The sequence below is a fragment of the Pinus tabuliformis genome, chromosome J (genome assembly GCF_031772625.1).
Source record: "Pinus tabuliformis cultivar Carrire ecotype Pingquan chromosome J, CPIR1, whole genome shotgun sequence".
NCBI classification, from domain to species: Eukaryota; Viridiplantae; Streptophyta; class Pinopsida; order Pinales; family Pinaceae; genus Pinus; species Pinus tabuliformis.
Window position 1 is genome coordinate 1,319,450,013 of NC_142295.1, and position 12,218 is coordinate 1,319,462,230.

At 40.8% G+C, this 12,218-nt stretch overlaps 1 protein-coding gene across 1 annotated transcript in view; it reads left to right on the plus strand.

The window, feature by feature from the left end:
- Positions 1–321: 321 nt before the first annotated feature.
- Positions 322–12,218, plus strand: part of LOC149232122 (eukaryotic translation initiation factor-like protein) — a 38,869-nt gene continuing 26,972 nt past the window's right edge. Inside the window, exons 1-3 of the mRNA XM_089379360.1 lie at positions 322–577; positions 848–2,576; positions 2,677–2,906. Coding sequence (XP_089235486.1) covers positions 474–577; positions 848–2,576; positions 2,677–2,906 — 2,063 coding nt within the window. The 5' untranslated portion in view covers positions 322–473. The remainder of the gene's footprint in view (positions 578–847; positions 2,577–2,676; positions 2,907–12,218) is intronic.

A 12,218-nucleotide genomic window follows, 5' to 3' on the forward strand; every position in this document is an offset into this window, starting at 1 on the left:
TTATCTCTTATATAATTATCACCAACCTTTTTTTAACATACGAATATTTATATTATATATTTAATTTTAATAAAATTTTCTAATGTTAAATTCCCGTAGCCCACTTAAAATTTTATAATGTTAAATTCCCATAGCCCCACTACGAGAAATTTACCAACAGAAATAAACCTCCCAAACAACGGTGAGAATGTGAATCCCTAACTAACGCTAAATGAATGTAAATAAAAAAACCGAAAGCATACTTGTTTTGGAAGGCACAGTCCCAAGTACACGTGGAATGTCTTTCTAAATATTACAATTACAAAAACAGTACTGGGGATTCCAATAATAGTAGAGGCATCATGTTTACAAGGGGGCAGCCCATTTGAGGTTTGTCTTCTGTGTCTGCGTCCGTGGGGGTTTAGAAGGTGCTCTGGGCTATCTACTGCCCACGCCGTAAAAGAATTCTTCATTGGCATCTGAAACAGCGAAAGATGTCAAAGAAGAAGGCTTTCAGCGGATCTACGATGACTCTCAAGGACTTCCATGGCGGTTCCATTCCATCGGATCTTCCTTTGCCTTCGGCCCCCGGCACCGGGTAAGTTCATTCTTTGGTTCTTTCCTTGCCAGGGTTTCATTTTTCCAAGGGTATATGAAATGACGATTTGCAGTGAAATTTATTGGCCTAGCAATAGTTAGAAACTCCTTGGATGACATGCGTAAAAATTTAGGGCAATGGTTTCACAAGGGAATCTATATACACGTCACTGGGATAACAAAATCTCGCGATGTTGTTACTGGTATTATTATTTTTTTCCTAGGGTTTTTTGAGTTTGGTTTGAACGGTGTATAGCTCCTTTGCTTGCAGAGTTTTGAAGGTTGCGGATAGAGGCGTCCACGAGAAGCAAAACACTGGAACAAACTGGGGCGGTTCCATTAACCGGGGTTATGCCGCAGGCGATCATCGCGGCAGGCCGGGCTCTGCAACTAATCTACAGCGGGGTTTTGAAGACAAGGTATCTTATCTCCCTAACTCTGCAAACATCGGTCGCAATTTTGACGAAGACGAACGCAAACCGCTAGACAGTTTTTCGCGTCGTTCTGTCAATGAGAGTGATTATGATAATCACACTTTTGAGGATCGCCGATCTCGGCATGATCGGTTTGGCGAACAAGTTGTGTCTAGTCGTTCTGAGGTTAAGCCCGACTCTGGCGCTGTTGGAATTTCCCATGTTAATACCACATCGCTTACTCGGCCTCTTCAGTATTCGCCTCCTTTGCAGCATGATCTTGGATTAGCTGCTAATCAGGACCGCGGTTCAAACCCGCCTTCCTATCACCAAACACCATTTGGTCACCAGTTTGCTGCCCCATTGCACCAGCCAGTGAAGCAGTTGCCAAATTCAGGATGGGCTGTGGTAGCTCAATCTGCAGGTAGTGGATCTGATGGGCCTGCCTTTGCCCCGGCAACGGCAGCTCCGAATGCTTGGGCTACTCGGCGAGAAACAGATTCATTAAGACATGAAGTGATTGGAAATGATAATGTATCCTCCCCACCATTGTTTGCGCAGACAGTGGCGTCAAGATTCGCCCAGGCCAGTGCAGTTGACAAAGTTTCATCTGGCAGATGGCAGTCTAGACGACCTTTAGGTGCTGAACATAATTCAGAGCAATTTAACCACTACCATCAACATTTAGATTCATTGCACGAAACTAGAAAAATTGGACCGGATTCTGGAAATTTCACCTATGGCCTTAGTGAGGGTAATAACGCTGGCCGACGAGCTAAAACCCCAGCTAATGTAGAGCAGAATACCTACAATGAAAATGATTATAGTTTTGATGATTGCGGAAGAAATAATTACAGAGACACTTCAGCAGATATTGCTAGAGATTTACTAACTGGACTGGCACGGAATATTGCAGCTGAACCTTATCGTAGAAATAAAGATGACAGTGGATCTGTCTTTGCAGAAACCAGTAGAGCAAATTCTGGAGAATTTGGACATACAAAGCTTGGTGTTAACGTAGAATATTCTGGCTATGGAAATGTTAGTAGGACTAACGTTGAAGGGCATGCAGACCTGGATCAGGATCAGATAACGTCTCTTGGCAACCCAGTCCCAAGGCAAATGTCTCCTGTCATGGATCTTAAAGACGGTAACCGTGTTAACAATCACCTCAAAGAGAGGGCCTTACAGTCGCATCAAGTTGACAATGGTTGTGAAGGTGCTTGGTCCCACAGTAATTCGAAAGGTGCTCATGAATCATGGAATCTGGGCACTTCTAGGGATTCTTTCAAGTCTGATGATGCAAAGAGCACATTTTATTCAGACATTAAAGTGGGGAGCAATGCTGCTCACAGTTCTGATTATGAAGCTACCAGAAACAGGTTTGCAAAAGATGTTCGTGTATCCAGCCCTCTTAATGGCCACAAACCACCATTGGTTGAAAATAACCATGCTTCTGCAACTAATGTCATAGATACTTCAGTTCATGCGCAATCTGATGTTATGGTGCGGCCCAAGTTAAAGCTTCTCCCGCGAACTAAGCCATTGGACGCTACTTCTCCGACTGCAGTAATGGATGTGACAGAGGTATTGCAAAATCTTGTATTCTATATGGTTATTATGCATAAGTTAAGCTCTTAAATTTTTTTTTATTGCAATCTATCAATTCCCTGGCATTTAATGACAGAATTCACATGGTGGGTTGATGAGCAAGTCATATGAATATCACTCTGCTGCTGGTTCATTGCCTGTTGAGGTTTCCAGTGAAGGTGTAGGAAACAACACTCAGGCAACTGTAAAAGTCTCGGGGGCATCTGACTTCGAGGAGGAGAACAGATCTACTGAGCGTCCAAAATTAAATTTGAAGCCTCGCTCACTGCCTGTTGAGAAACTTGAAGCAAGTAATGAAAAGGACAGGTTAGCCTTTACCTTCTTTTACAAGTATTCTTTATACCAATCAAAGGGATTGATTCTATTGAGTGTTCATCTATGTCAAAGTTTGCGTCTTTGGAGGATTGATGATTTTTGTAATCAAGAAAATATAGAAAAAGCCGCAGATCCTTGCAATAATAGACATGGTGAAGGTTATTTTAGGCAAGAATATGATTAACACTATTTTTTAGTGCAAACCTGTGCGAAAATGCAGCATTTAGAAAGATGTAAATATAGTCCCTTCCTCAAGGTCGATGCTGTACTGGATCATTCCTTTTTTCATATAGAAAAAAACATTTTCATCTTATGTTTACAAACTTTTTACATAACAAGGCTTTGAACTCCAAAGTAGTCTGCCAGCAGAGATTGGTGGGATTTTCTTTCAAACCCGAACTTAGCATATGACTTCTCCTTAGGTACTGTGCTCTTTCTACTGCAACTGGCAATGAAACCATAAAAGAACACTGATAAACCTGCGAGAACCATTGAAACTACAAAACACTGATAAGCCTAACTAAAGCCAAGCCACCTTAGATATTCTTTTCTCAACCTTTCAACACTCAATAATGATAGATATGTTGACAGATTTATCGTGATTGGATAGAGGCACTGATAAATGATGCCTAATATATCTATTTCTCTTCTGGTGGCTTTTTGGGTTTCATGTAAAAATTGGGAAAGTGAACTGCTTATGGTTCGATCAAAGAGACAGGGATAAAGCCTGCTGTTTGGTAAGCCATGCAGATTGGCTAGCTGGTTTCCTAAAAGCAAGCTGCTGCCCATGGAATGTATCTCCTAACCACCCACATGCTGCCAACCTCTTAGCCGAAAGTTCTATTCTGCATCCCATCTCTAGGTTGAGGAACTGATTTGAAAAGGATTACTATTTGCCTTAATGCCTGTTTCTTCTTTCTTACAATCCTCACTGCCTAAAATTTCCCAACCGACCTCTGTGCCCATGATGTCAGTTTTAGCTTATAAGTCTTGTATTTTCCGGTCACCCTTCAACTTTTCCCTTATTTCAGTTTGATTCTCCAGAAATTTCAATAACTCATGAAGCTTTGTAGTTGTTCTTATTGAATGCTTAGCTGACCATTGGGCCATGCAGATGATGAAACTCTGCTGTGATCCTGATCATATTTCCTCAATACCATCCTTTATTTCCTTTGCCAAGATGTGTTTTCCCAGAAACCTGATCTGCTATCAATAATTTGTGCCATGCAGCCATGCACAAATTAAGGATGGCTTTTAAAATAATCTGAATTTCATTCAAGCTTCTAAAATGACGTGAAAACTTGAATGCGCACTTTATAGCTTGTAAATTGGGACACCTCTGGCAGACGTTGAATGTTTTTCATTATATAAATTTTGTGTGTGTTCCCTGTATTTAATTTCTATAAATATCTTCTACAAAGATATTTCATGTTGAAGGTTTTCCTTATTTTTCTATTGAACCAGCAATGCTCATAGCAAGCCAATCATGTGACAGGACTTGCTGCTTTGATTTGGAATTGCCTATGGAATCATGTTCAAGCATTGCGGCGCTGTTTTGATTGGAATTGCCTATGAAAACATGTTCAATCATTGTGGTGTGTTTGATGCTTTTGCGAATTCTTACAACTCTTATATGGTGTAAGAAAATCACACAAATATATGGATAATAAATACAGAACCACAATATAAGAGAGAAGAGCATATAGTTGATTCATTATTCAATATGGAAGATGTCAATACATGTAGGGGATACAATATCCCATACCACAAGTCTTGTACAATCTTGTCTGTTAATTAGGATATAACCCAAGTCTCAATCTAAGAATGGCAGAAGAACTTATACTTGATTCATTTTTTGATATGGTAGACATCAATATATATAGGGGTGTGATGGCATTGGCAAAGTGCCCTTCAACATATAGGGGTGGTACTCTGATGCAAAGTCCTGATTAGACCTCACACTGTTTGGTATAGTAGACCCATCTGGATTTTGGACTGGTTGCCATTAACAGAAATGAATGAGTATGGGGTGATTGAATGCAAGATGTATAATGCAATATGAACTAATTATGTACAGAAAGCAGAAGTAACTTTAACCTAATGCAAGACGTATAATGCAATATGAACTAATCTAAGTACAGAAAGCAAAAGTAATTTTAACCTATCTTAGCTAGGAACAATCTAAGGAAATAGTAAATACATAGAAGATAAATCACAGAATTTCTGCTTGCACATCCACAACAGTTAGCTATTAAAGAAAAGCAGAACAACTATAAATAATAAACACACAAATGAACAGATTAGCTTGAATCGGCAAGAAGTTAATGGTAAGAAGAGACTCTTAGTATTTTTCCTAAAACCCATATTTCCTAATGTAATTTCATAGACAGCTGAGTCTTAGGACAAGATGCCCATGTCTTTCTTTATTGTGAGCAAAAAGGAGCTTATAAAGTTTTGATCTTTGGAGGGCACTACTATATGTTCCTTTAGCTTTGGTCACTCTTTGAGGCATTCTTCTGGAGATATTCCCAGAATGCATTGTTGCTTCCAGTTCTGTTTGAATCTGTACTGTTGTTCTCGGTTGACCATTCTCCAATTTTGGGTAATCTGCACCTGTCATTTAACCATTCACCAATAGTTTGAACTCTGGTGCAGCTGCTAACCAGATCTGTCAGATTCTTCTCTAATTTCTCCCCAGTATTCTGGCAATTTGTACGTGCCACATAGTTAAGCTGATTTTCTTTGTTGGTTATTCTTGGGATACCTGCAGGTGCATCTGGATTCTCCTTAATGTTGAAATTCAGGGTGTCAAGGAGGTGTTCCCTAGGCATTTCTCCTTTTGGCCTAGGAGGACACATTAATCATCTTTTGTCTAAGTGATATTATGAATTTGTTAATATCAAGGGGGGTTAAAGTACTTTTTATGTGAAGATGTACTAAGTACTTTAAGTTATTAAAATCACATGTCTAAAAGTGATTTTATATGTAAAGTACTAAAGTACATTTTATATAATTAAAGTGACTTTCATATTTTAAAAGTTATTTTATGAGGAAACAGTGACCATAGTACTAAAACATTAAAAAGTGCTAGGGATGCTCATTAATAGAAAGGGGGACCACATTAAAAAGGTGGTCAAGAGGAAATGATCCCCACCCTTGATCTAATGAGCTGAGATCTAATCTCATCCATTAGATCTAAGGGTTAGGGTTCTCATCTTATTGAGAAGGCAAAAGATGGAAAAGGGGAGTTTAGCTCATTATTCTCATGAGAAGATTGAGGAGAGGAGCAAGGAAAAAGGAGGAAGGAGCTTGGAGAAACCTTACTGCAGAGAACTAATAAGCCAAAACAGGGATCAAATCTTTTGGAGGCTGAGTAAGAGGCAAGGACAGAGATTGAAACTCAAGGATAAGAGTTGAGAATTTAAATTTGCTCACAGGTCAAGTGTTGTTTCAGGTCTGTTACTCACCTAAACCAGCATGAGGGCTGATGGAAACTCTCCTGAGTCAACCATATTCAATCCCGAGCTTCTCGGGTTTGATAGAGCGCAAATTTTGGGTCAGTCTAGTATGAATTTCGGGCCTAGTCTGTGTGTGTTCAGCTAGCTTCACGGGGCTATAATCAGACAAGGATTCTGTCCGTGGTTTCTGAATGGAGATGGCAGCGTATGGTGAGCATATGTGCAGCTGAATTTAACTCAAGTTTCAGGGTAGAGGAAGACTGTTCAGTGGTGTAATTTCCAGATCTGAAGAATCAGCCTAGAGGCCAAGTTTTTTGCTGGAAGGAGAGGACCTTGTGAAGGAATATATCAGTCCAAAATTTAAGTGGAAAAGGGGACTTCAGAAAAGCTTCTTCAAGGGAGAGATAAGTAGAATCTCTTATGTATTTTTTGTTGTAAAAAAATTTCTACAAAATAAAATTCTTCTCCAGCACTGGTTTTCCCCACTGTGGTGTTTTTCCAGGGTCAAGTTGACCAAAAATAAGTGTGTCAAACTTGTGTGTGTGCTTGCAATTTTTTCTCTTGTATCAGTGGTTAAAAAGAAATGGTAGAGTAGCTCTTTGTTTTCATGTAAATGTTAATCTGATATAAAATATCGGTCATATGTTTTATGATGGGTTTGGGCATTAAACCATGCAAAACATGAAAACTGGGTTGGGCTACAGCATCCTATAATATTCTACATGGTATCAGAGCCAAAGAGAAGTCAGATCAGAGATTTTGCATCAGTTTATACAAAGACCAGCATGCACAAACTTCTGCATATTTAGTGACACCAGTCATTAAACCTCAGTAAGAAACCCAAATTGTTGTTGGTTAAGAGGGAAGAGACTGCCTACTATCAGATTTGCTCCATTTTGTTGGTGTGGGTGTCATGGCAACAGGGTTGAGAGTAGAGGACAGATTGGCAGGGGCTGATAATTTTGGCCCTTGGAAGGAGTTAATGATGCTTTTATTGGAGGAAGTTAAGGTGTGGGACATTGTAGAAGCTCTTGTGCAACCACCCACTGTTAATTTATGGTATGTTCTATGCTTAGAGCAGTTTACTTCAATTTTTCTTATTAGCCACTGTTTAGCAATCACATAAACATAAAGTAAAGTGCAGATAGAACATTAATAGATTGACAGAAAACAAGCCAAGACAAGAGACACCAGATGTGGCGGCTAGCCAGGGACAAACCCCAATGCGGGGAAACCCTTTGATCAATTCTTCTTTAATCTTCAATAGTTCAGCAGAGAGAGAAATAGTACAATAGTACAGATCTGTAATTTTTATGACAGCAGTAAAAGATGCCCTAACCAGCACTTGCAAAGTGGATCAAATGATTCACAAATAGCCTAGAGTCAACCTTAGTCAACTCAGCCTTCAACAGCAATGAAGGACAGCCCGAAACAGCCCAAAGAATATGGTCAAAACTGGTCAATGTATAGGCAGCCCTGCGGTCAGCCCTAACCAGTCAGCGCTGGTCACTTCATGGGTCAAATCAGCTCCACAAACAGCAGATCAGATTGCGGCTTTCTTGAGGGAGACTCCCCACACTAGGCTGCAGTCAAAGAGGCTCCTTCACTGGTCAACGCAGTCCTCCTTAGCTTGCTGCACCCTAGGTCAACGCAGAATAGACCTGCGTTCTTCTCCTTGCTGCCTCCTCCTTGCCTTCTAGCTGCGTCCTTCTTCTCCCACGTTAGCTGCTCCTTTGTTAACCCAAACAAGAAAGGAGAGTGAGAGAGAAGAAGACAAGATGAGATGAGATGCTATAATGACTCAACCTCTCTTCTATTTATATGAAACGCTGGGCATGTGTGCCACACACTTAGCTGTTGGCCGACCTTGACAATTTGTCAAGTAATTAGAAATAAATTCATATCTCCATAAATACTTGTCGGAATCGGATGATCTTTAGATCAATCCTACACCTCTTGATGAGAGGAATCAAGGAAAAATATCAGCTGCCATAAATAAGATGACCCACATGGAGTTTGGCCCTAGTTGCCAATTTTAACACCTACTGATCTAGCTTAGTTAGCGGACTTCAACAAGAAAATTGTGAAGGCGAAGAGGATCCTTCTAGATGCCATGAAGGACCATTTATTCTCTCATGTGTCCGAGATGAGAATTGCCTACTAGATGTGGGAGTCCTTGGTCACATTACACTAGAGTTCCAATGAGGTTGTGTTCCGTAGAGGACATGTGTTCATATATCCCAGGGGATCTAGTGTTGAGCATGCTAGACCCTATTGGAGTCCGGAGTGAGAGGCTACATATAGGTTCATGTTTCAGCCTATTAGAGCCTTGGTGGCACAAACTAGCAACGGTGAGTTGTGTGAGCTATGACACAGGAGGATGGCCCACTTGCACCATGGAGCTTTTAAGATGTTGAGGGAGATGGTTATGGGATTACCGAAGTTCAACACTGATCATCATGATGTGTGCAAGGGGTGCGCTTTAGGAAAGTACACCAAGACACCTTTCTCGAGTAGTGACAACAAAGTTGTAGGTGTCCCTATTGGAGTCCGGAGTGAGAGGCTACATATAGGTTCATGTTTCAGCCTATTAGAGCCTTGGTGGCACAAACTAGCAACGGTGAGTTGTGTGAGCTATGACACAGGAGGATGGCCCACTTGCACCATGGAGCTTTTAAGATGTTGAGGGAGATGGTTATGGGATTACCGAAGTTCAACACTGATCATCATGATGTGTGCAAGGGGTGCGCTTTAGGAAAGTACACCAAGACACCTTTCTCGAGCATGCTAGACCCTATTGGAGTCCGGAGTGAGAGGCTACATATAGGTTCATGTTTCAGCCTATTAGAGCCTTGGTGGCACAAACTAGCAACGGTGAGTTGTGTGAGCTATGACACAGGAGGATGGCCCACTTGCACCATGGAGCTTTTAAGATGTTGAGGGAGATGGTTATGGGATTACCGAAGTTCAACACTGATCATCATGATGTGTGCAAGGGGTGCGCTTTAGGAAAGTACACCAAGACACCTTTCTCGAGTAGTGACAACAAAGTTGTAGGTGTCCTTGACTTGGTACACTTTGATGTTTGTGGTCTTATGTCTCATGTATCATTGGCTAGATGTGAGTACTATGTGACCTTCAATGATGGCCACTATAGGAAGACCTGGATTTTCTTTTTGAAGACCAAAAATGAGGTCTTCAAAAGGTTCCAAGAGTTTAAGGCTCTTGTGGAGAACTAGACAGGGAAGAAGATCAAGGTACTGAGATCAGATAATGGGGGCGAGTATACCTCCATGGAGATGGAGTTTTGTAGGAGTGCGGGCATTAAGAGGGAGTACACAGTGCCTTATAAGTCCTAGTAGAATGGCATGGTAGAGAGCAAGAATAGGGCCATTGTGGGTGCAACTAGAGCTATGTTGCATGACGACAAATTACCTTTCTTCTTGTGTGTCTAGGCGTGTAACACTGCAATGTATTTGTAGAACATGAGCCCACACAGTGTCTTGGGGAGCAAGACTCTCGGGGAGGTGTTTACCAAGAAGCCGGAGGTTGGGCAAATTAGGATCTTTGGGTGCCTTGCATATCCTCACGTCCCTGAGGAGAAGAGGATGAAGCTGGAACCCACTGTAGAGAAGGGTATCCTAATGGGTTACAGTGAGACCAACAGGGCCTACCACATATACATTCTTGCACATAGGAAAGTTGTCCAGAGGCAGGATGTGAGATTTGAGGAGGAGAGGGCGTTGAGGAGGTCTTGGGAGGTTGATCAGGTAGAGCAACATGCTCCTCAGCAAGGGCCACACCATAGGTTTCAGGAGCATCAAGTGGTACACTAGGATCAGGAGGATCACCTTCTTCTTGATTGATCGATTTTTCCATTCGACAACCCCATTTTGTTGTGGGATGTATGAAACAATCAATTCCCTTTTGATTCTTGCCTCCTTGCAAAAAACTTCAAACTTCTTGGAGGTATACTCTCCCCCATTGGTTGATCTCAAAACTTTGATCTTCTTTCTTCTCTAGTTTTCAGCTAGTGCTTTGAACTCTTGAAACCTACTAAAGACTTCGTCCTCGGTCTTTAGGAAGTAGATCGAAATCTTGCGAGATAAGTTATCAATGAAGGAAACATTGTACATTCTTTTTGTAATGATGCAACTAACATCAGTCCACAAACATTTGTATGTTTCTAGGCCTAGAATCCCATTAGACCTACGTTTCTTGCTTGGGAAAGCAACCTTGGAATGCTTGTCAAGCATGCACCCTTTGCATAGACCATGTTGCTCAATACTGAACTTTCAAAGACCTATGACTATTGCCCTCAAAATAGGTAATGCCTTGTGATGTAGGTGCCACATGATCTCGTGCTACAACTCACACATGCCGTCACTATGATGTAATCTCTCAAATTTGTTCACCTTGCATCTTGTATAAATTACCTTATCTAAACCCTATTACTTGAGTTGTGTATGGGCTATATTCTTGAACTCAACGACAAAGCGCTTATCCCCCATAATTACAATTGAATGCAAGTTCTTTCTAAGATCTAGAACAAATAAGACATTGTCAAAATCTAAAGAATTACTTGACTCAAGTTGGAAGGGAATGGTACAAACTTTTGCTATAAGGTGCTTGGCATCATCACCAATCTCAACCTATACTCTTGAGTTCTGCTTTATTAGAATAGAAAATAATTGTTGGGATGATGTCATATGATGAGATGACCCATTGTCCCATGCCACAATTTCCTAGAAACAATGTTGGTAGACAAGCACTATACCATTGAGAAATCCTTTTCAAACTTGGCAGTAAAATCATTTACTTAAGGTCCCAGGGGGCAGCTTAGTTGGTGATCGAAGTAATGTGAAATCTGTGAAAATTGAGAGATCCAAGGTTCAAACCCCCTAGTTGTGAGTTGGTTTACTGAGAGGAGGACAAACCGTAGAACCCCAGAGGTTTACTAGTAGTTAGGCGGGCTGCTGGGTTCCTTTGGGATACAAAAAAATCATTCACCTAAGTTTCTATAGAGGTTTCCACCTGTTTCTACTAGTGCTTTTATTTATACTTCTTATTTGTACTATGTGATGCATAATGATTGTGCTTATGACAAATGAAGCATTTGGTTTTACTCAAGTCTTTCTATCCTAGTTGTGAGGTTGACCTCTCACTCTTTTCATCATTCTTGTTGGGTCCTTTACTTCTGCGCTTATTTGTTTGATTAAATAGCAGTAGCTTCTTGACACTGCCTTCTTGTTGTCATTTGATTCATTTAGAGTCTCCTCTTGGATACAATCATCTTACAACCTCTTAAAGTTAAGGTTCTCATTAGCACAACCTTTGACAAATGGTTCCCATGCAGGTGGGAATCATTCAATGCCATGTTCACTAGCTCTACATTTGCTTCCTTCTCCCCCATTGCCACAAGTTCATCACGAGTCTTTATGATCTTCATAAAGTAATTGGTGACTTGAGTTTGATTTGGTCATCTCTATGGCTCTGAGTTTGTTTCACAAGATCATCTTCCTTTTTATGTTCTCATTTTGGTAGAGAATTACCATGGCATCAAGCATTTCCTTCGTTGGCTTCTTCTTGGAAATACGAGGGATTGAATGATCCTTTATTGTATCCAAAATCATTCAAATGACCTCCACTTCCCTCTTCTTTAGAGCTACCAATTATTACAGATTTGTAGGTGAAGGGACCAAAGGCATAATATCTTTGGTGATATTCTAGAAATTGTTCTACTCTAGTAAGAGTGTGACTCTTACCTTCCTTGATAAGAAAATCAAGGAACTGTCCAATTTGTCCTCAACCGCGAGGCTTGTTGATGCCACCTCTATAAGATCTA